At 56.3% G+C, this 24,054-nt stretch overlaps 1 protein-coding gene across 2 annotated transcripts; it reads left to right on the top strand.

Annotated features, from left to right (window-relative positions):
- Positions 1–17: 17 nt before the first annotated feature.
- Positions 18–8,712, top strand: LOC140900860 (vascular cell adhesion protein 1-like). 2 transcript variants are annotated; one of them, XM_073318770.1, is made up of 5 exons: positions 18–183; positions 3,585–3,842; positions 4,413–4,700; positions 7,080–7,337; positions 7,999–8,712. In XM_073318770.1, exons 1-5 carry the CDS (start codon positions 120–122, stop codon positions 8,103–8,105), a joined length of 975 nt encoding a protein of 324 aa, XP_073174871.1. In that variant the 5' UTR covers positions 18–119; the 3' UTR covers positions 8,106–8,712. The 2 variants fall into 2 exon arrangements, with proteins under 2 accessions (XP_073174871.1, XP_073174870.1); XM_073318769.1 differs by lacking the exon at positions 18–183 and adding an exon at positions 210–2,589.
- The last annotated feature ends 15,342 nt before the right edge of the window (positions 8,713–24,054 follow it).

Below are 24,054 nucleotides of genomic sequence, written 5' to 3'. Positions count from 1 at the left end.
GGGAGAGCACGCCAGGACGTGGGGCCCACCGCGGAGCAGGAAGGGGTGGGGCCTGCCCTGCGGGTGGACTCGGCGCACAGGCCCGCTCCGCTCCAGGCGCACGGTTCTCCTGGTGCAGGATGACAGGTCGCTGCCTCTGTCTTGGCCTGACAACACTGGCTCTGCTCCGCTGCCTGCCTCTGGGTAAGCTGCGAGGTCTCCGGTCCGCTGGCAGGGGGCTGGCCGGAGCTCAGGCCGCAAGGCTGGGGAATTTGAAGATGAGCGGTCGAGCGTGGGTTCAGCCTTCTCTTCCCAACTTGCCCGTCGTGCCGCGGTGCCACACGCCAGAGCCGCTGAACCTGCCTGGCAGGTGCCAGCTTGTGCCTTTAGCTCTGGAGCCGGGGCGGGGTAATTTGGAGAGGGGCACCGGGACCTGGCTGGAACCGCAATGTTCTCACAGCTCGCACTGTGCACAGACGGGGTGAGGCGAGCCCTGACGGGTGCCTCCCACAGAGCAGGGGCTCCGAAGGGCTAGACCGAGCGCCCCACGGGCTGCGGCTGATGCTGCAGGGGAGGGAGCATCAGGGCCGGCCCCCGGCTTTGAAACACAAACCCTGAGAGTAGCAGAGACGCTCCCAGGCTGGCAAAAGCGTTTGGCAGAATGGCTCTGTGCTGGCTGCGGGCCCCTCCCAAGCACTAGTGATGGCTGGAGGTTGTGATTCTCTGCACTGGGGAGATTGATGGAGCATATTCCGGTAGCACCCACCAGCCCTGGCTGGAATCGGGGCCCTGTTGTGCCGGGCACAGCGCAGAAGCAGTGTGAGAACCAGTCCAACTGCAACAAGCTCCCAGAGACTGAAGGAGGAAAACAACCCCATAAAGGGGAAATTACTTCTCCTAGGTCAGGCTTAAGGCAGGAAACAGAACCTCCTGCTCAGCACTCTGCCAGCTGGTATGCTGCCCCGTGGGCTTCCAGCCCCCGTTCCTAACCCGAGCCCGGGGGAGGCTAAAAAGTTAATATTTTCAGACCCGTAGGTAAGACCCAGATCTGATTGGTGGGTTACAGCCGAGCCACAACCCTTAGTTTTGACTCGTTATTTGTAATGATTTTATTCTTGGTTTCTTTGTAACGTCACCACCAACCCCCCCAATTTACAAAGAAAGGCCGAGCCGTCCCTGGGATGCGACTGGCAATTTTCTGCTGGGTCTTGCGTCACGCTGAGTTAATCAAGTTTAAACAGCTTGGGGGGAGGTCCATTGGCGTGGAAATGCCAAGTCTGCATATTGGTGTGGGATGTCTGTAGCATCTCTCGCTGGGCAACAGGGGCAGTGTAGACCTCAGAAGTGGGCTGAGCATCAAAGGACAATTTTAAACTATGTGCCAGACAAAAAGGGACTTTGGGGATAAGAAAAATTCAGTGGGTTTCCCACAAAATAGCTGGGGATGGGTGGGAAGCAAATTCCCACCTGCAGACCCAACTTTCAGAGGCTACGTCCTGAGCAAAGAATCACTGTCCGGCTGACTAGCTGTTCCCAGACTCTGAAGACCAAAGACCCGAGCGGTGTACAGGGGAGATTGACCTGTCACTCGGGTGCTTGTTGTTCTGAGTGCGGGGTGGGGTTTGCAGGACTGCATGGGGTGGTCTCCAGGACGCTTGTGCCGGTCCTTTCGTTTCTCTGTGTCTTCTCTGTAGCGCTTTCACCTGCAGAATAGCAGCGCTAGGAAGGGCCGGGGGAGTAGCTTGTATTTGGGGCCAAGACGCCTATGACAGGTTCCCCCTGGGGTGCTACCTGGAACTGGGGTACCACTGAGCCCCCCTGACCCACCAGCCTGGCCTCCCTTTACACTGTACTGCTGTGACTAGCCTGCCAAGCCCTCTCCCAGGCTCCAGCCTGCACTTTACCAGCACACATACAAGTAGGGACACACCCAGCTGCAGTTACCCCAGAGTGTAAACCCAAAATGATATTGTCTTGCACTGCACAGAGAAATGTACAGTGCAAGCTCATGAAATTTGCCCCCTCCCTCAATGTGGAGAGGAAATACACAACAGCTTTCTGCCCCGAGTTATTACACCCACACACTGGTTTTAGACAAAACAAAAATAAGTTTATTCAATACAAAAGATAGATTTTAAGTGATTGTAAGTGAAAGCAAATAGAGCAAAACAAATTACGTAGTAAATAAAACTGCAAACTGAGCTTAACACACTCGATAGGATATTAATGAGCAAATTCTCACCTGAGTGATAAACAGGCTGGCAGATTCTTAAGGCACAAGCTGCCTTGGCTTTCTCAGGTTTTCACACACAGGCTAGAAATCCCTTTAACCTGGGACCATCATTCCCCCCCGTTCAGTCTTTATTCATCAGGTGTTTCCAGGTGTGGTGTTGTAGGGAGAGTGAGGTCCCCCCATGATGTCATTTCCCCCTGTCACGGAGCCCCAAGGCGATGCTCTGGAACTGCTCCCTACGAAGCCAGGCAGGACTCTGGGGAGTCTCCTCTCTGGGAGCAGCCTGTCTGCAGGACACACAGCTCACCCGGCTTCCACCTTCCTGGGTCTGACCTCGAAGCATTCAGACTCCTCTGCCCATCCGTGCGCTTCGCCCAGTGAGTCCGCCCAGGCGGGGTCCTGGGGAAGCCAGAGGGTCCTGCCCCCCAACTTCGCAGTCAGATGGGACTCTCAGCCAGCCAGTAACACAGAGGTTTATTAGACCACAGGAACATGGTCTAAAACAAAGCTTGTAGGTACAGAGAACAGGACCCCTCAGCTGGGTTAATTTGGGGGGTGGGCAGTGAGCCAGACAACCACGTCTGCACTTCACTCCATGTCCCCAGCCAGCCCCCAACTGACTCCCCATCCAGCCCCCACTCCTCTGGGCTTTGTCCCTTTCCCGGGCCAGGAGGTCACCTGCTTCCTTTGTTCTCCAACCCTTTAGCTCTCACCTTGCAGGGGGGAGGGCCCAGGCCATCAGTTGCCAGGAAACAGGGTGTCAGCCATCCTCTGTGTCCAGACCCCTGCACACACCTGCCCTCTAGGGCTCTGTGACGATCATACACCCTTATCCCACCACCTAGATACTTAAGAACTGCATAGGGGAAACTGAGGCACCCCCACACTATTCGGATCTGATGCCCGAGGAGCCGGGACCCGAGTGCAGTGCCCTTGCTGGACCACAGGGCGGGGGGGGGGCAAACACAGGTGAAGTTGCCCTGAACTGTGACCAACACTTTGCCGGGCATGTTGCCCCCTTGTGCATCCCTGAGGCGGGCTCCTGGGGATAAAACAGCCCAGGGCCCAGCTAATTAATGGCTGTATCACAAGGTGGGAGGAGGGGGGTGAAGGCTGCCAAGGCCCCCCTAGATCTGGTATTTCCTCACGCTCTGGGGCTACATGCAGCTGTCACCCCACCCCCAACCCCCAACCAGCCCTGCAGCTGGAGCCGCAGGCCGATGCCCCAGAGGGAGGCCTGGGCTGTGGGGCCAGCTGCTGAGCCTGGGAGGTCCATGGGGGGAGCCTGGTCTGGCCCATGTGGTGTCCCCAGAGGGCTGCTGTGGCCACGTGGGCTGGGGGGAGCCTGCCTGATTCTTGCCCTGCTCCCCAGTGTACCTGGACCCATGCGGCCTGAGCATCGTGCCCAAGGAGCCGGCGGTGGCGTTCCGGGGCCACGTGGTTCTGAACTGCAGCAGCACCTGTTCCACTCTCGCCCACCTGGGCTGGGAGACGTCGGTGCCGAAGGTGACAAACGAGGGACCCGGCTGGGCGTCTCTGCACATCTCCAGCCTCGCGGTGTGGGACCTGGAGCCCCAGTGCTACGTCACCTCCACGAACATCATCGAAAAAGCCAGGCTCCACGTGTACCGTACGCTGAGGGTTAACCGCGCGCTCACTCGCCCCCCCAGCACCACCCCTTCCCGGTGGGGTGTGCCCAGTGCTGCGGACGGGATACGGGGCATGGGGAGGGGAAGGACTTTTCCAAGAACTAGAAGTCAGTGCAAAGAGTAAAACCCAGGAGTCTGGATTCCCAGCACTCTGCTCCCAGCACCGGCTCCCCCCACAGCTGGGAATGGAACCCAGGAGTCCTGCCTCCCAGCTCCCTCTGCTCTAACCACCAGCCCCCACAGTCCCCTCCCACCCCTGGCAATGGAACCCAGGAGTCCTGCCTCCCAGCTCCCTCTGCTCTAACCACCAGCCCCCACAGTCCCCTCCCACCCCTGGGAATGGAACCCAGGAGTCCTGCCTCCCAGCTCCCTCTGCTCTAACCACCAGCCCCCACAGTCCCCTCCCACCCCTGGGAATGGAACCCAGGAGTCCTGGCTCCCCGGACACCAAGCACAGTCTTTACAAGAAGGCAGAGCCCCTGGCCTGTTATATGCAGGGAGAAGCTTCAGTAAGGTCAATTCCCCTCTGTTTCCCCCTCCCCCCTGCACAGGATTCTCACACCCCGAGATCCACCTGGGAGCTGAGATGGTGGCTGGTCGCCAGGAGCAAATCACCTGCAACGTCTCCAGCCTTGTGTCCGGCTCCAGCCCCTCCGACATCAACGTCACCCTGAGCAGCGGGGGCAGCACCCTCAGCGAGAGCCGCGGCAGCCCAGCCGTGGGGTACAGCTTCGTGGCACAGCCCACGCAGCACGGGCAGGAAATCGTGTGCCAGGCCTGGCTCCGCGTGGGCCCCCAGGTGCTGAATGACAGCACCAGGGCCACCCTGCAGGTCTGGGGTGAGGAGCTGTTCGGTTACTGCAAGTGGGGATCAGTGCGCTAAGTCCTTAGCGTGCAGCTTCCTGACCATAAGAACTTCAGAGCGGCCAGACTGGGTCAGAGCAAAGGTCCCTCCAGCCCAGTGTCCTGTCTGCCGGCAGCGGCCAGTGTCAGGGGCCCCGGAGGGCATGACGAGAACAGGGAATCTCCCAGTGATCCATCCCCCGTCGCCCATTCCCAGCTTCTGGCAAACAGGGGCTAGGGACACCGTCCCTGCCCATCCTGGCTCACAGCCATTGATGGACCTATCATCCAGGAACTTATCTCATTCTTTTTTGAGCCCTGTTATAGTCTTGGCCTTCACAACATCCTCTGGCAAGGAGTTCCACAGGTTGACTGTGCGTTGTGTGAAGAAATACTTCCTTTTGTTTGTTTTAAAGCTGCTGCCTGTTAATTTCATTGGGTGACCCCTAGTTCTTGTGTTATGAAGAGTAAATAACACTCCCTCATTTACTTTCTCCACACCAGGCATGAGTTTACAGACCTCTGTCATATTCCCCCTTAGTCGTCTCTTTTCCAAGCTGAAAATTCCCAGTCTTATTAATGTCTCCTCATACAGAAGCCGTTCCATCCCCCTCATCATTTCTTTGTCCTTTTCTGAACCTTTTCCAATTCCATTAGCTCTCTTTTGCGATGGCGTGACCACGTCTGCACGCAGGATTCAAGGATGAATACTGGATTTGTACCATGGATTTCTATAGAGGCAATGTGACATTTTCTGTCTTATGATCGCTCCCTTTCTGAATGATTCCCCACATTCTGTTCGCTTTTTTGACGACTGCTACCCACTGAGCGGATGTTTTCAGAGAACTCTCCACTGTGTCTCCCAGATCCCTCTCTTGAGTGTTTACAGCTAATTTAGACCCCATCATTTTAGAGGTATAGTTGGGATTATGTTTTCCAATGTGCATTACTGTGCACTTATCAACACTGAATTTCATCTGTCCTTTTGTTGCCCAGTCACCCAGTTTTGCGAAATCCTTTTGTAGCTCTTCACTGTCTGCCTGGGACTTAACTCTCTTGAGTAGTTTTGTATCATCTGCAAATTTTGCCACCTCACTGTTTACCCCTTTTTCCAGATCATTTATGATTATGTTGAATAGAGCTGGGCCCAGTACAGACGCCTGGGGGACACCGCTATTTACCTCTCTCCATTCGGAAAACTAACCATTGATTCCTACCCGTTGTTTCCTGTCTTTTAACCAGTTACTGTTCCATGAGAGAATCTTCCCTCTTATCTCGTGACAGCTTACTTTGCTTATGAGCCTTTGGTGAGGGACCTTGTCAAAGGCTTTCTGAAAATCTAAGTACACTGTATCCACTGGATCCCCCTTGTCCACATGTTTGTTGACCCCCTCAAAGAATTCTAGTAGATTGGTGAGGCGTGATTTCCCTCCACAAAACCATGTTGACTCTTCCCCAACAAATTATGTTGATTTATGTGTCTGACAATTTTGTTCTTTATTATCGTTTCAACCAGTTTGCCCGGTACTGAAGTCAGGCTTACCGGCCTGTAATTGCCAGGGTCTCCTCTGGAGCCCTTTTTAAAAATTGTCATCACATTAGCTCCCCTCCAGCCATTCGGTACAGAAGCTGATTTAAATGATCGGTTACAGATCACAGTTAGCAGTTCTGCAATTTCACATTTGAGTTCCCTCAGAACTCTTGAGTGAATCCCATCTGGTCCTGGTGACTTGTTACTGTTTAATTTATCAGTTTGTTCCAAAACCACCTCCTAATGACGCCTCAATCTGGGACAGTTCCTCAGATTTGTCACCTAAAAAGAATGGCTCAGGTTTAGGAATCTCCCTCACATCCTCGGCCGTGAAGACCGATGCAAAGAATTCATTTAGTTTCTTTGCAAGAACCTTATTGTCCTTGAGTGCTCCTTTAGCATCTCGATCATCCAGCGGACCCACTGGTTGTTAGCAGGCTTCCTGCTTCTGATCTACTTAAATTTTTTTTGCTATTTCTTTTTGAGTCTTTCTGTGACCATGGAAATAAGAAACAAAATTACTTCCCACAGCCAGGGATAGAACCCAGGAGTCCTGGCTCCCAAGACCTGCCTATAACTACTAGACCCCCCTCCCTTTGCAGCAGCCCCAGCAGGGTTCCCTTTTCTGATCCCACCCCGAGCTGGGACTCTGACCCTGGAGCCCCGACTCCCAGCACTGCTCCCACAGTGATACCCATCGCCCCCTTGGCAGGGCGGCCAGGAGAAAACCAGGGCAAGCCTGATAGTGTGGGGCACATGGGTGGGAGGTGGGGATCAGCCCCCCCCAGGCCTACTCCCAACCGGCCCATCCTTGCTGACCCCTGCCCTCCCCCTGCCCTCGCAGCCCTGCCCCACAGCGTGAAGATCTCCGTGGAGCAGCTGGAGTTCGGCGTCGGCGCTAACTTCACGGTGCGGTGCAGTGCCGAGGGGAACCCCCTGCCCGAGCTGCTCTGGGATCTGCCCTCCAACGCCAGCGTGGAGCTGTCTGACCGCCGCCGGACAGTGACGGTGCACTCGGCCCAGCGCGCCCACAGCGGGACCTACCAGTGCCTGGCACAGAACAGATACGGGGCCAGCTCAGGGCACGTGAACATCAGCATAGGTGCGGGCAGTGGTGTCCTATTGGCTTTCCCTGGCCATTCCTCCTTCCCGGCCGCGTGAAGGGCTGAGCATGGGGTGCGGAAGCTGCACCAGACCCCTGGGGGCCAGGGCTCCTTCCTTCCCCTCTGCGGAGGGGCTCCGTGCCAGCCCCCAGAGCCGGGCCCAAGGCTGGGAGCACTGTCCCAGCTTGGGACCCGGAGCCACGGGCTCCAGGCCTGCCTCGGTCACTGGCTCCCTCGTGACGTGTCTGTGGGTCCTGGCGGTAGCTATTCCTTGGGCCAGGGGGTGGTCTCTGTCTGGGGCAGGGTCCCCAGCCCTGCCGGCTTGGTCTGACCCCCTTCTTGTCAGGGCAGACAGCAAGGACTGGCTGGGGGCCACCGAGACAGGGCTACCGTGTCCCGCAGTGCCCCGGGAGGGGCGGTTGGGGACGGCAGGCAGGGAGGCTCCCAGGCCCTGTGTGTGCTGGGGGGCAGCTCAGGGGCACCCAGGCCCTGTGCAGGGGGAGGCAGCTCAGGGACACCTGTGCCCTGTGGGGGGGGGGACAAAGGGGCACCCAGGCTCTGTGGGGCTGGGGTAAGGGGCACCCGGGCTCTGGGGGGGAGGGAAGGGGAGAGGGAGGCAAGCTGGGGCTCCCCCCTGACTCCTGTTTCTCCTGCCTACAGTTGAGCAAAGGCACGGGATCATGATAGTCGTAGCGGTGCTGGGGGTGATTTCGGTTCTCGGCGGCGCAGGCCTGTGGCTTGTGAGAAGACGCTTCATGAAGTCGTAGCTGCGGCCCGGGGCAGCTGCGGTCCAGGGCTGCCCCCGCCAGCCCACGGTGGGGAGGGCGACTCAGGGCAGGGGGAAGCGCTGGGCAGTGATGGGCCTGAAGCTTTGGGTGAGGAGAAGGAGGAGCCCAGAGGTGTGTGAGCCTGTGACGAAGTGGGACTGTTCTTAATGTTTCCTCCGAATATTGTGGGGGTGCCTCAGTTTCCCCTGTGCAGTTCTTAAGTATCTAGGGGGTGGGGTAAGGGTGTATGATCCTTGCAGAGCCCTAGAGGGCAGGTGTGTGCAGGGGTCTGGACACAGAGAATGGCCAACACCCTGTTTCCTGGCCACTGATGGCCTGGGCCCTTCCCCCCTGCAAGGTGAGAGCTAAAGGGTTGGAGAACAAAGGGATCAGGTGCCCTCCTGGCCCGGGAAAGGGACAAAGCCCAGAGGAGGAGGGGCTGGAGGGAGTTTCAGTTTGGGGCTGGCTGGGGACATGGAGTGAAGGGCAGACGTGGTTGTCTGGCTCACTGCCCCCCAAAATGGATCCAGCTGAGGAGTCCTGTTCTCTGCACCTACAAGCTCTGGTTTAGATCCTGTTCGTGTTGTCTAATAAACCTTCTGTTTTACTGGCTGGCTGAGAGTCCCGTCTGACTGCGGAGTTGGGGTGCAGGACCCTCTGGCTTCCCCAGGAGCCCCGCCTGAGCGGACTGGCTGTGGGAAGCGCACGGAGGGGCAGAGGAGGCTGAATGGTCCGAGGTCAGACCCAGGAAGGTGGAAGCCGGGTGAGCTGTGTCCCCTGCAGACAGGCTGCTCCCAGAGAGGAGACTGCCCCAGAGTCCTGCCTGGCTTCATGGGGAGCAGTTCCAGAGCATCGCCCGGGGACGCCGTGACAGAGCCCGAAGCCCTCACCGCAGGGGACTGGTTCTGGGGGCCAGTGGGGTCACGGCCCTTTCCCTGATGTGCCCCGGCTGGTGGGCTGGGACCGAGCAGAGGAGCCAAGCCGGGCCGCAGCTCTCCAGGGTGTCTCGCCCCGGTGCCCGTGTGCACGCGTGTCTGGCACAACAGGGCGTGTGCGAATTTCAAAATTTCACCCATTCCAAAAATCTGATTTTTTTAATTTGAAATTGTTCCATTTTGAGCCCTGCTGAAGAAACACTTGGAAATTTCAGTTCTTTTCAGCTTTCCCCAGTTCCAGCGTTTTTCCTGGGCCCTGGGACCGTTACATTTACCGCGGGGCCAGTCCAGACGCCCAGGTCACACCATGCTCCCCCGTGGCTCACGTTGGTTCTTGGTTTTGTTGGGGTCAAATAAACCGACTCTCTGGGCACCTTCTGTTCTGTGTGCGGCTCACGACCCCCCACCCTGGAGCAGCCCCCGTGGGCGCCCATGGAGGAGTTAGCGCTTGGCACGGTAAAGCACCAAGCCTGTCTCAGCTCCGGGCATTAGTCATTGTTAATGACGCTTAGTATTGCTCACGGGCGTTCGAGGGGCCCTGCAGTGGGACACAGGCCCTTTCCCTTGTCGGTTGCTGGTTTGCAGCCAGCCCCAGCTCATTAGGGAGCTAACTCGTCTGTGTCCCCTGCATGGAACGAGCCAGGGGGTTTGGGGTGGGCGCAGCTCAATTCTTAGCAGGGCAGGAACCTCTCGATGTTGGTGACCCTGAATCATTCAAAGTCTAGATTAAAACCAAACCCAGGCACCACGAACCAAATCCAGCCTCAGGCCCCTGCACCTCTGAGTAGCCGCTGCTGATTCTTTCGCTTTGGGCAGGGGTGGCACCGATTGGCACCAGTCTACGTGGCATACCCAGAAAGGACCTGCCCCTCTGTCACCCATGCACCTGGAAAGGGCAAAACCCTTCCCAGAACAGAACAGCGATGGGCTGGGAATCACGGGAAGGGACCTCGGGAAGTCCTCGAGCCCACGTTGGAGAGGGGGCAGGGCAGGGATCCCGTTTGGCATGGCAAGGGGGCTACAAGGCTTGCACTGGAGGTGCAGATGAGTCAGTGTGACAGAGGGAGGGAGGGGAACAAGGTGTGAGCAGAAGGTCTAAGGCGGCTGTGCTGTATCCCTGCCCCACACGCCCAACCGAAGGGGACTAGCTCAGGACTCGGAGTCAGGTGAAAATGACCCCGTCTGGGCCTGAGCCGGCCCTGCTGCTGGCTGCCGGCTAGTGAGTCTAACCACTCCAGCCAGGCTGGGCTCAGGAGCCGTTTGCTTCTTTGCAGAACTCCAGAGTAGATCCAAGTCTCTTCCTAGCTGGCAGGATGAACACAGGGAGGTGGGTAACGCAGACTCACTAATAATAATTCCCTGATAGCAGTGGTGTCTGAGGACCTCAAAGTGCTGGGCAAACTATTGTACCATGAAAGTGATCATGAAATGGTGGCGTTCACGATTCTAAGGAATTGTAGGGGGGAGAACAGCACAATACAGACAATGGATTTCAAGGAGTTGGACTTTACCAAACTCAGGGAGTTGGTGGGTCAGACCCCATGGGAAGCAAGTCTAAGGGGGAAAATACTGGAAGCCATTTGGCAGTTTTTCAAAGAGACATTATTAAGGGCACAAGAGGAAACTATCCCACTACATAGGAAAGACAGGAAGTCTGGCAAGAGACCACCCTGGCTTACCCAGGAGATCTTCAGTGATCTGAAACTCAACAAGGAGTCCTACAAAAAAGTGGAAACTTGGTCAAATGACAAAGGATGAATATAAACAAATAACACAAGTACGTAGGGACAAAATTAGAAAGGCCAAGGCACAAAACGAGATCAAACTAGGTAGGGACATAAAAGGAAACAAGAAAACATTCTACAACTACATTAGAAGCAAGAGGAAGACCAAGGACAGAGCAGGCCCAACTCCGTGAGAGGGGAAAGACAATAACAGAAAATGTGGAAATGGCAGAGGTGCTTCATGACTTCTTTGGTTTCAGTTTTCACCAAGAAGATTGGTGGCAACTGGACGTCTAACATAGTGAGCGCCAGTGAAAATGAGGTAGGACCAGAGTCTAAAATAGGGAAAGAACAAGTCCATACTTACTTAGACAGGTTAGATGTCTTCAGATCACCAGGGCCTGATGAAATGCATCCTAGGTTGTTACAAGGAAGAGGGAGAGAAATTGTTCTTCTTAACCTCTGAGGATAGGACAAGAAGCAATGGGCAGAAATTGCAGCCAGGGAGGTTTAGGTTGGCCATTAGGAAAAACTTCCTGACTGTCAGGGTGGTGAAGCACTGGAAGAAATTGCCCAGGGAGGTTGTGGAATCTCCATCACTGGGGGTTTCTAAGAGCAGGTTGGACAAACCCCTGTTAGGGATGGTCTAGATAATACTTAGTCCTGCCTTGAGTACAGGGGACGGGACTAGATACCTCTTGAGATCCCTTCCAGTTCTATGATTCTATAGTAAACAGGTTTGCTTGGTCCTGCCTCAGCACAGAGGGCTGGACTCAAAGGTCCTGCCAGCCCCCAGCCCCACTCCCCGGTTTTGGGTTCTGGGATTAGTGACAAGCCCTGGCAGACTGTGTCCATCTTGTCCCAGGCACACACGTAGCTCCTCGTATTTCCATAGCACTGAACAGGTCGTAGCTACACACATTTCTGTACAAGGCAGATCCATCGAGTGGCAGGAAGCCATCACGGGTGCAGAGGATACAACCTTGGTCCAAGTTTCCACTCCCTGTAGTTCGTATGAACAGTAGAAAGCCAACCCAAAGCTTTGAAGCCGTAAACACAGTGGGGAAAAGCGTCTGTGAAGGCAGGATCTGCTCTGCACACGCTGGCGAGCGTGCCAACAGGAGGGAGTTTGCATGGCAAGAGGGCACAGGAAGCAGGTTAGAGCAGGTGCTTCAAACTGTTCAGCATCTTGCGGATTTTCCTCCAGTTTGGGGAATCTCTAGGGTCGGGTCCAGGGAGGTTTCACTGAGGGGAAAGAGAAAGGTTTTGTTTATAACTTCACACCGTGCTCCTCTCCTGCTGGCATGTACCAAGCCGGCAGGGCAGTTACACCCACATCCTGGAGGGGAAGCCTTGAAGTCGGCTGGCACAGAGCAGCAGGGTTCTGTGTCCAGCAGCATTTCCTGGAAAGAGCGGCCGCTCCCCGCATTAGCAGATATGCCCCAGCTTGGTTCTCTTCTAAAGGAAATAACCCCCAGTCCGAGCACCCCGCAGTGCCCCAGCAAGGTTCATTCCCACTGTGCAAAGCCAGGTTAATCCTCTGAGCCTCCCCTGGGTGAAGCAGATAAGGGATAAACAAGGATTGCTGCACCTGCCACTGGAATGCAGCTGCCTCTGGGGTGGGGGATGGCAGCAGTTTAACAGCCACAGGGCAGTGCTGCTCAGGGAATGCCCGCACGGTGTGGCGAGGCGTGCACTTCTGGGGTGAGACACAGGAGGTGTTTAACAGCCATGCATCCGTGCTGCACAGGGCTCACTTGCCCAAAGCTGAAATGCACCCATTTCTGGGGTGGGACATGGCAGCTAGATAACAGGTGCACAGCAATGCTGCCCAGGGAGCGCTCTCTCAGCGCTGAGATGCAGCCAGCTGGGCTCCAGGAGGTGTTTCCCGGCTGCCCAGTGTTTTGGGACAGGAAGTGAATTCGCTGCAGGGATGGGGCTTGCGGGGCCTGTTCAGGGTCCCGCCCTGTGGGGATCTCACCAACATTACTCTCAATGGAGGGAGTCCTGCAGCAGAGGGCAGAGGCAAGGGGCTGGTGCAGACGGTGGAAAGCCCACTGAAGCCAGCAGAACGGTCAGTTCACGGCAGCTCGGGCTCTGGCCCATGGGTATTCAGGTGCATCACAGCCCGGGGCCCACAGTAACTCCTCACACGGTCCCGCCCCACGGGCTGCTCTTGCGGGGCCTCTAGGGGTTTTGGGGAGACTGAGCCTGCAGCATCCCCGAGAGCCCTGCTGGTGTCCTAACGAGTCCCCTTCTCCGCCCTTCCGCCGCTTGCGTCTGGCCGCCCCTCCCCAGTGCACCCTGTGGCATGAGGATCGTGCCCCAAGGCCCCGCCGTGACCTTCGGGAGCGCCTCGGTTCCGAGCTGCACCAGCACGCACACCCGTCGCACCCGCCTGGGCTGGGGGACATCGGTGCCGAAGGTGCCGGCTGGGGGGCCCTGACTATCCACAAAGTTGAGACGTGGACCTTGGCGCCCCTCTGCTTCGCCAGCTACGGGGAGCACGTGAGCGTCGCCTCGGCAGGGAGCCGCATTGATCGTAAGCGGCCGCGCCTGGGGCTAAAGCTGGGTTAGCTGCGCGACACCACGCGCCCTCCCAGGCTACACTCCCCTCCCCCACACACCCTGCAGGGGTAGCATGCTCCGACCCCCATCCCCGCCGGGCAGGTAGGGCCCAGATATTACAGACAGGGAAACTGAGTCACAGAAGGGCAGGCCTGTTTCCAACATCTCACAGCAAGCCAGCGTTTTAGCAATGGAAACCAGGCGTTCTAGAGCCCATTTTCCACTCTAACCACTAGTCCCCACTCCCCTCCTAGAGCTGGGAAAGAACCCAGGAGTCCTGGCTCCCACCCTCCTGCTCTAACTCCCTAGACTCCCCCCACCCTCCCAGCCCTGCCCCACAGCCTCTCCCCGCTGACCCCGGGTGCTGTTTAAAATACATGCTCAGATCTGCACTTCTTGCTTCTGAGGCCTATTGAAAGTGATAAAGAGTGAACCTTGGCAGGTCACAGGGTTTGCGATTGAAATTCCTACTGTGAACGTGCTTCTGACTAATGCTTTTATTGGAAATCATGGGCACGCCACATCTGATAGGGGCAAAGGCTGTGAATCAGCAGAGAAACGCCGGCCGGGAATGCGCAGCGTATCGCTACTGGGCTTGGGATCCCCCGTCTGACCTGCTGGGTAACCCAGCGATTCCTGCACGGAGCCCAGCAACGTGCGGTTGAACCTGAGCAGGGTCTTCGCCTTCTTTGTATTTTAGTAGTGCCTGGGAGCCCCAGCTGTGGCCCAGGCCCCCATTGTGCTGGGCTCTGTAAAGTTTACTAGGTGTATTACGGTAGCACCTAAGAGCCTCAGCCGTGGCCCCGAGCCCCCGTCATGCTGGGTGCTTACGTTATTTATTAGGAGTGTTACAGTAGCACCTAGAGCCTGTCACAGAATTGTAGACTAGCAGGGTTGGAAGGGACCTCAGGAGGTATCTAGTCCAACCAGCTGCTCAAAGCAGGACCAACCCCCAATTTTCGCCCCAGATCCCTAAATGGCCCCCTCAAGGATTGAACTCACAACCCTGGGTTTAGCAGGCCAATGCTCAGACCACCGAGCTATCCCTCCCCGCCGTAGAGCAGCCCCCCATTGTGCGAGGCGCTGTACGTTGTTTATTAGGTGTATTACGGTAGCACCTCGGCCCGCCCGTCATGGGCCAGACACAGAGCGAAAGGCAGGTCCCTGCTCCAATGCGATGATGCCCGAAGTCAATGGAGGATTTGCCACTGCCCCCAGGGAGCCGTTCCAGCGGTGTAGGACCCCGTTCAGGGACAGCCTGCGTTGCCAAGAAGGCCCTGCCTTGAGTGGGCTGGGCGATTTAAAGAGGGACAGGCAGCTGGGCAGGTGCAGGCTGCAGCTGCCTGGGAAAGGGCTGGGAAAGCTGGAGAGGGCAGGGCAGGGCAAGGCAGGGCAAGGCAAGGCAAGGCAGGGCAGGGCAGGGCAGGGCAAGGCAAGGCAAGGCAAGGCAGGGCAAGGCAAGGCAAGGCAGGGCAGGGCAGGGCAGGGCAAGGCAAGGCAAGGCAAGGCAGGGCAGGGCAGGGCAGGGCAAGGCAAGGCAAGGCAAGGCAGGGCAGGGCAGGGCAAGGCAAGGCAAGGCAGGGCAGGGAAGGGCAAGGCAAGGCAGGGCAAGGCAAGGCAGGGCAGGGCAAGGCAGGGCAAGGCAAGGCAAGGCAGGGTAGGGAAGGGCAAGGCAAGGCAGGGCAGGACAAGGCAGGGCAAGGCAAGGCAGGGCAGGGCAGGGCAGGGCACCCAAATTGCTAACGGTGATGCTCTCTCTCCCCAGCTCCAGAGGACTGTCCCGACCAGTTTGTTTTGTGGGTTTGAAGTTTGGGAGCTTGGAGCCTGGGCCCTGCGGGGAAGCCCTTATGGACCATACGTTGTGATGAGACCTTGTGAAGGGAGACACGCTATTTTGTTAGTTTGCTTTGGTTTCCCCGGGCCCAGATCTGCTGGTGACGCCCCGTGGGGAATGGCACTCAGGCACACCTGCAGTGCCGCCGTGGGACCGCCCACGGATCACAACCGTGTTCGTTTGCCTTGTCGGGGGCACAAGCCAACTAGTGCCTGGCGCTAGCAAATAAGTTCCCCGAAGGACAGATTGTTCCACCCTTGCCCACCAGGGGGTGCTGCTGCACCCTTGCCAGGGTACAGGATGAGCTGGCGGGGTCTGGCCTAGTCCCGTGCGAGGCGTTGACTATAAAGCACGGGGCGTGCAGTGCTAATAGCTGGTCTCCAGCCCGTCGCACAGGAAGGCTGAGTCCTTCCCGGGCCCGGAGGGACCCCTGTGATCACGTGGTCTGAGCTCGGGTACAGCGCAGGCCTCAGACCTGCCCCCGCAAGAATTCCTCTTTGAACTAGAGCCGAGCTTTGAGAAAAATATCCCATCTTGGTTTCCAAATTGTCCGTGAGGGGGAATCCCCCACTCCCCGGGAACCTTGTTCCAGGGGTTCATTTCCCCTCTTGTGAAACATTTATTCCCATTTCAGAGGAGCAGCCGTGTGAGTCTGTATTCGCAAAAAGAACAGGAGGACTTGTGGCACCCTAGAGACTAACCAATTCATTTGAGCAGAAGCTTTCGTGAGCTACAGCCCACTGCATCGGATTACCATTATCCTCATTGTACAGGTGGGGAAACTGAGGCACGGAGCAGCAACTCACCCAAGGTCAGACCTGTGGCCGAGCTGGGACTAGGACACATATCTCCTGCGTGCCAGGCCAGTGCACTACCCATTAGCCTGCACGGCCTCTCTGCACTACAGTACAGGTGCCAGGCGTGTATAGAACTGTCCGGCTCATATCTCTGCTCTGATGGGCTCTCGCCCCCAGCTCTTCATCCCGGACTAGGGGAATGTGGGACGTAAGCTACGGCTCAGGACCGGGCGGCCATCGGGGCTGCAGCTGCCTCCACCTGACTCTGAGCAACCTGGGACGCCCTGCGGCGAGAAGCCAGAGCGGTTACCCACCCGCCCACAGCCTGCCTGCGAGGAGCAGCTGGCTCCCACTGGATTCCCCGCCACCCTCCCGGCCAGCTGCTGTCGCAAGTCAATGAGCTCATGGGCCACCTGGGGTGCACTGGGATGTGAGGGGGCTCGGCCTGTGCAATCCGCAGTCCGGCTCCTGGACGCTTTGATGGGGCCTGAGGCCTGACCCTTGCCAGCCTCCGGGAGATGGCATTTGACGGGCCTTTCTCACCGCTAGTGCCAGGCGTCCTGTCGCCACGTGGGGCAGCAGGCAGCTGGAGAACAGTCAAGCCAAGCAGCAAGCTCCTGTCCATGCGGAGGGGCGGCGGTGACCCCGAGCCACGACGGGGGCCCCTCACGCCGAGGTTCTGAGGGGAGGGCACCAGCTGCCCACATCGATCTGACCTGAATTCCCACCTTTCGTTCACTTCACACAGGCCTCCGAACACGAGCAATCTACTAACTGGGCCCCACGTCCCAGCCCCGTGGCCCTGAGCCACAGTCCCCTGCCCTGGTGGCAGATTAGAGCCCATGCCCCCGAGGGGGGAGAGGCCCTTGCGTCCCATTCCTGGCCCCCTGAACCCACCTTCAAGCTACCCATAACCCCCCACCCGATAGTGACACCACCCCCCTTGTGCAGTGAGTGCAGGTTACCTCTCGCTGAGGGCAGTGTGGGCTGCTGGGGTGGGTGTAGGGCAGGGCAAGGGGCAGTGCAGAGCCGCCGGCAATGCAGAGCAAATGTTGTGACTCTTCTCGGGGGCGGGAGGGGGGGGGGGGATTTCCCAAGATTGTCCCAAAGCCGATGTCTGTTTGCTGGCTCTATATTTAGCCGGGAGGCCTTGGAAGACATCCCCTGGCCACAGGGAATTCCAAGAGGGGTAGGCTGTGTCCTGTATGACTTCCCTTCTGTTCGCCGGAAGAAGGTGAAATGACTCACGGGGCGGGGGTCAGTGTGGGAGGTTCTGTGGAGCAGCCTGAAAACGAACATTCTCTACATGTGAATCAAACAGGCAGGAACAGGTCTCGCTCCGGCTGACGGAAGGGTTTGCTTTCGATTCGGAGTGATGGTAACCCTTTTCAAAGGAAAGGGAATTTCGAGCTGAAAAACTGAAACCGTTCCACTTTCTCAGACTTTTGGTTTCTTTTATTTTTTGGTTTTTCCAAAACAAACCATGCGGCGAGACTGGCCCGAAGTCGCAGAATGCCTCTGGGTCACCCAATCCGCAGCTTTCGCCGGGAGAAGGGTTTGGTTGAAAAATTTTGCCCAGTTCTATTGGCCCCTTATTTGCGGTGAAAAACTTTCCCACACACCTCTCCCCTGCGCCACCGCACAGTTACTGGAAGAGTAAAAAATGTGCCCAGAACGAATAATGGGACAGCTGCTCCGCTGACATGTGGGGAAGGCACTGGCTGCCCAAAGTCACTCGGAGGCTCGCTGTTGGCCCCAGGATATCACCGAGTGATCTGACCTCTTCTTTCCTTCGCTTTAGAATTGTAACAACATTCAACCCCCTCGCGCTGCCCCCGGGGGTCATGGCCAACTGGGTGAGAAAGTCTGGTCTGGATTTAAGACTATTGGTCTGAGCAGGGGCCTGGGTGCCAGGACTCCTGGGTTCTATTTCCAGCACTGGGAGGGAAATGTTGTCTAGTAGTTAGAGTGTGGGGGCCTGGGAGTGAGGACACCTGGGTTCTACTTTCAGCAGAGGGCAGGGGAATGGGCTCTTGTGGTTAGAGCAGGGAGGGCTAGCGTAGGTGCCAGGACTCCTGGGTTCAGTTTCCAGCTCTGGGAGGGAAATGGGGTCCGGTGGTTAGAGCAGGGGCCAGGAGACAGGACTCCTGAGTTCTATTTCTCGCACCAGAAAGGGGATTATGGTCTAGTATGCTAGAGCAGGGAGGCCTGGGTGCCAGGACTCCTGGGTTCTATTCCCAACTCCGCTACTGACTTACCATGTGGCTTTGGGCCTCATCTGACTTCCCCCTATGTCAACCAGAGACAAGAAGCCCGGTCTGTCTCCCCGAGGTGCCCTGAGACTCGACTTGCGGATGTGCATGAAAGCTCTGGGGTCCTGGCAGGTGCAGCCCTACGAGGGGTGACGTGTTCCTAGGACGTCCCCCGGGAGATCCAGCTCTCGCTCCGTTCTCTGGGCTGAAGGCTGGATCGGCCCCGGCTGGCCACTGTCCTAGGCTGAGGCAGCCAGGAGGTGAGTCGCTCATCCCACACCCTTCGAGGGTCAGTTTCTAAAGCCGGCCGGCTGCTGTAATCAGCTGCCTGTCCCTCTGCAAGGGGGACCCCCGACGCCTGGTCTACCCTTAACAAGGCTGACATGGCCACGGTGCTCAGGGCCTCCCGATCGCCAGGGCTGTGCCAACCTAACCCTCTGGAGCAGCCATGGCCTGGTCGACAGGTGAATGCTTCCTCCGGCCTAGCTGCTGTTGCTGGGGGAGGTAGAGGCCCGCTCTGGCTGGGTGTGTCCCCGCACTGGCGCCCTCACGACGCCCTGTGTGGACAAGCCCCAGGTCTAGAGCCGTCGGAGGACGGAGGCTGCCCCAGAGCCGGGAAAGCAAACCGGCCGCTGCTCAGGCTGCATTTGACCAGCCAGTCCCAGAGCTGGGAGAAGAACCCAGGAGTCCTGGCTCCCTGTGCTAATGGCTGGACCCGCCCAGAGCTGGGACTCAAACCCAGGACACCCAGCGCCTGCTCCAACCACTAGGCCCCTCTCCCTCCCCTCCCAGAGCTGGGGAGAGAACCCAGGAGTCCTGCCGCTCTTTCCCCCCCTCTCCAAGCTGTGTCCGCCCACCTGCAGACACAAACGGAGTTAACCCCCTGCCTGCTGGACAGAATCCCTTGTGTCTTACACAGTTTCTGCTATGGGGGCGGGGAAGGTCCATGACCATGGGCACCACCTCGCCTTCTGTCACGGAGTCCCCAGGCGATGCTCTAGAACGGCTCCCTACGAAGCCAGGCAGGACTCTGGGGGAGCCTCCTCTCCGGGAGCAGCCTGTCTGCGGGGCACACAGCTCACCCGGCTCCACCTTCCTGGGTCTGACCTCGGAGCATTCAGCCTCCTCTGCCCCTCCGTGGGTTCATAGAATCATAGAATCATAGAATATCAGGGTTGGAAGGGACCCCAGAAGGTCATCTAGTCCAACCCCCTGCTCGAAGCAGGACCAATTCCCAGTTAAATCATCCCAGCCAGGGCTTTGTCAAGCCTGACCTTAAAAACCTCTAAGGAAGGAGATTCTACCACCTCCCTAGGTAACGCATTCCAGTGTTTCACCACCCTCTTAGTGAAAAAGTTTCTCCTAATATCCAACCTAAACCTCCCCCACTGCAACTTGAGACCATTACTCCTCGTTCTGTCATCTGCTACCATTGAGAACAGTCTAGAGCCATCCTCTTTGGAACCCCCTTTCAGGTAGTTGAAAGCAGCTATCAAATCCCCCCTCATTCTTCTCTTCTGCAGGCTAAACAATCCCAGCTCCCTCAGCCTCTCCTCATAACTCATGTGTTCCAGTCCCCTCATCATTTTTGTTGCCCTTCGCTGGACTCTCTCCAATTTATCCACATCCTTCTTGTAGTGTGGGGCCCAAAACTGGACACAGTACTCCAGATGAGGCCTCACCAATGTCGAATAGAGGGGAACGATCACGTCCCTCGATCTGCTCGCTATGCCCCTACTTATACATCCCAAAATACCATTGGCCTTCTTGGCAACAAGGGCACACTGCTGACTCATATCCAGCTTCTCGTCCACTGTCACCCCTAGGTCCTTTTCCGCAGAACTGCTGCCTAGCCATTCGGTCCCTAGTCTGTAGCTGTGCATTGGGTTCTTCCGTCCTAAGTGCAGGACCCTGCACTTATCCTTATTGAACCTCATCAGCTTTCTTTTGGCCCAATCCTCCAATTTGTCTAGGTCCTTCTGTATCCTATCCCTCCCCTCCAGCGTATCTACCACTCCTCCCAGTTTAGTATCATCCGCAAATTTGCTGAGAGTGCAATCCACACCATCCTCCAGATCATTTATGAAGATATTGAATAAAACCGGCCCCAGGACCGACCCTTGGGGCACTCCACTTGATACCGGCTGCCAACTAGACATGGAGCCATTGATCACTACCCGTTGAGCCCGACAATCTAGCCAGCTTTCTACCCACCTTAGAGTGCATTCATCCAGCCCATACTTCCTTAACTTGCTGACAAGAATACTGTGGGAGACAGTGTCAAAAGCTTTGCTAAAGTCAAGATACAATACATCCACTGCTTTCCCTTCATCCACAGAACCAGTAATCTCATCATAGAAGGCGATTAGATTAGTCAGGCATGACCTTCCCTTGGTGAATCCATGCTGGCTGTTCCTGATCACTTTCCTCTCATGCAAGTGCTTCAGGATTGATTCTTTGAGGACCTGCTCCATGATTTTTCCGGGGACTGAGGTGAGGCTGACTGGCCTGTAGTTCCCAGGATCCTCCTTCTTCCCTTTTTTAAAGATGGGCACTACATTAGCCTTTTTCCAGTCATCCGGGACTTCCCCGGTTCGCCACGAGTTTTCAAAGATAATGGCCAGTGGCTCTGCAATCACAGCCGCCAATTCCTTCAGCACTCTCGGATGCAACTCGTCCGGCCCATGGACTTGTGCACATCCAGCTTTTCTAAATAGTCCCTAACCGCCTCTATCTCCACAGAGGGCTGGTCATCTACTCCCCATGTTGTGATGCCCAGCGCAGCAGTCTGGGAGCTGTCCTTGTTCGTGAAAACAGAGGCAAAAAAAGCATTGAGTACATTAGCTTTTTCCACATCCTCTGTCACTAGGTTGCCTCCCTCATTCAGTAAGGGGCCCACACTTTCCTTGGCTTTCTTCTTGTTGCCAACATACCTGAAGAAACCCTTCTTGTTACTCTTGACATCTCTGGCTAGCTGCAGCTCCAGGTGCGATTTGGCCCTCCTGATAACATTCCTACATGCCCGAGCAATATTTTTATAGTCTTCCCTGGTCATATGTCCAACCTTCCACTTCTTGTGAGCTTCTTTTTTATGTTTAAGATCCACTAGGATTTCACCATTAAGCCAAGCTGGTCGCCTGCCATATTTACTATTCTTTCGACTCATTGGGATGGTTTGTCCCTGTAACCTCAACAGGGATTCCTTGAAATACAGCCAGCTCTCCTGGACTCCTTTCCCCTTCAAGTTAGTCCCCCAGGGGATCCTGGCCATCCGTTCCCTGAGGGAGTCGAAGTCTGCTTTCCTGAAGTCCAGGGTCCGTATCCTGCTGCTTACCTTTCTTCCCTGCGTCAGGATCCTGAACTCAACCAACTCATGGTCACTGCCTCCCAGATTCCCGTCCACTTTTGCTTCCCCCACTAATTCTACCCGGTTTGTGAGCAGCAGGTCAAGAAAGGCGCCCCCCCTAGTTGGCTCCTCTAGCACTTGCGCCAGGAAATTGTCCCCTACGCTTTCCAAAAACTTCCTGGATTGTCTATGCACCGCTGTATTGCTCTCCCAGCAGATATCAGGAAAATTAAAGTCGCCCATGAGAACCAGGGCGTGCGATTTAGTAGCTTCTGCGAGTTGCCGGAAGAAAGCCTCATCCCCCTGGGCCGGTGGTCTATAGCAGACTCCCACCACGACATCACTCTTGTTGCTCACACTTCTAAACTTAATCCAGAGACACTCAGGTTTTTCTGCAGTTTCGTACCGGAGCTCTGAGCAGTCATACTGCTCCCTTACATACAGTGCTACTCCCCCACCTTTTCTGCCCTGCCTGTCCTTCCTGAACAGTTTATAACCATCCATGACAGTACTCCAGTCATGTGAGTTATCCCACCAAGTCTCTGTTATTCCGATCACGTCATAGTTCCTTGACATCACCAGGACCTCCAGTTCTCCCTACTTGTTTCCAAGGCTTTGTGCATTTGTATATAAGCACTTGAGATAACCTGTTGATCGCCCCTCATTCCCAGTATGAGGCAGGAGCCCTCCCCTCACAGACATTCCTGCCTGTGCTTCCTCCCGGTATCCCGCTTTCCCACTTACCTCAGGGCTTTGGTCTCCTTCCCCCGGTGAACCTAGTTTAAAGCCCTCCTCACTAGGTTAGCCAGCCTGCTGGCAAAGATGCTCTTCCCTCTCTTCGTAAGATGGAGCCCGTCTCTGCCCAGCACTCCTCCTTCATGGAACACCATCCCATGGTCAAAGAAACCAAAGCCTTCTCTCCGACACCACCTGCGTAGCCATTCGTTGACTTCCACGATTCGACGGTCCCTACCCAGGCCTTTTCCTTCCATGGGGAGGATGGACGAGAACACCACTTGCGCCTCCAACTTAGGGTGCTTGTATTTTGCCTGTTGCTAGTGTGTGGTTGGGAAAAGGTGTCGCAACTCTGTCTGATCAGGGTGAGATCCTAGCCAGGGCACAAGGAGAGCATGAAGGTGAAGTGATTGTTACCTACTGAGGGTGTGGAAACCTGTAGCAAGAAGGAAAAGATTCCTGAACTTGTGTGTGGCAAAGGGAAGGAGAATGCTTCTGACCTTTTATCTAGGAAGTCTGTGAGTTTGCCTGAAAGGGGATTGTGTAGGAATCCGTCTGATGGGCCAGAGGTAATTCTGGATGTAAGGGAGACCCAGAAAGAGTCTGTTGTTGCTCAGGAAAGTGTTCCTCTAGAGCAAGCCCTAGGTGAAGAGGGTAAGGGCAGAATTTCTGTGAAGGGTGAATTGTTGCATAGAAAAGCCCTAGGGAAAGGAATCCTCATGGAGTCTTTGCAAGCAGTTTACTGCAACTGAAGGGTGTGAAAGTGATTTAATCAAGAAAGTCTCCGTTCCTGACAGCCAGAAATTTTCTGCTGTGAATGGATCCACTGACTGTCCTGTTGAAAGATCCAGTGTGGAGAGCTTTGAGAAGGTCTCAGATGGAGTGAAAGCTATTAAGAAAGTTAACTAGTCCTCTAACCAAGTGGCAGTGTTTGGCCAGCTTGTTGGGGAGAAGACCCAATCTCAGTTTGACCCCCTGGGGTTTTGGGGTGGCCAAAGGGCACGGGCCGCATAAACCTTCCCACATGTGGCCTGCGAGTGCTATTGACCACCCCCGACCTAAGGGAGGGCGTGAAACTGGAAGGGCCTGGTGTAACTCCTACCAAGGAATGGGAGAGATGCTGGGGCATCCATGGGAACGTTGGTGGCTTCGAACTTCCCCAGGTCACCGGTTAAAGTGACCCCGCTCAGTTCGATCTCGAAGGGGGTAGAGATGTGATGAAGCGGGACTGTTCTTAATGTTTCCTCTGAATATTGTGGGGGTGCCTCAGTTTCCCCTATGCAGTTCTTAAGTATTCTAGGTGGTGGGGAAGGGTGTAGGATCATTGCAGAGCCCTAGAGGCAGGTGTGTTCAGGGGTCTGGACACAGAGAATGGCCAACACCCTGTTTCCTGGCCACTGATGGCCTGGGCCCTTCCCCCCTGCGAGGTGAGAGCTAAAGGGTTGGAGAACAAAGGAATCCGGTGACCTCCTGGCCCGGGAAAGGAACAAAGCCCAGAGGAGGGGGGCTGGAGGGAGTTTCCATTTTGGGGCTGGCTGGGGACATGGAGTGAAGGGCAGACGTGGTTGTCTGGCTCACTGCCCCCCAAAATGGACCTGGCTGAGGGGTCTGGTTCTCTGCACCTGCAAGCTCTGTGTTAGACCATGTTCCTGTTGTCTAATAAACCTTCTGTTTTACTGGCGGGCTGAGAGTCCCGTCTGACTGCGGAGTTGGGGGGCAGGACCCTCTGGCTTCCCAGGACCCCGCCTGGGTGGACTC

Source organism: Lepidochelys kempii, chromosome 20, assembly GCF_965140265.1.
Source record: "Lepidochelys kempii isolate rLepKem1 chromosome 20, rLepKem1.hap2, whole genome shotgun sequence".
NCBI classification, from domain to species: Eukaryota; Metazoa; Chordata; order Testudines; family Cheloniidae; genus Lepidochelys; species Lepidochelys kempii.
This window is presented reverse-complemented; position numbering and strand designations above follow the sequence as displayed.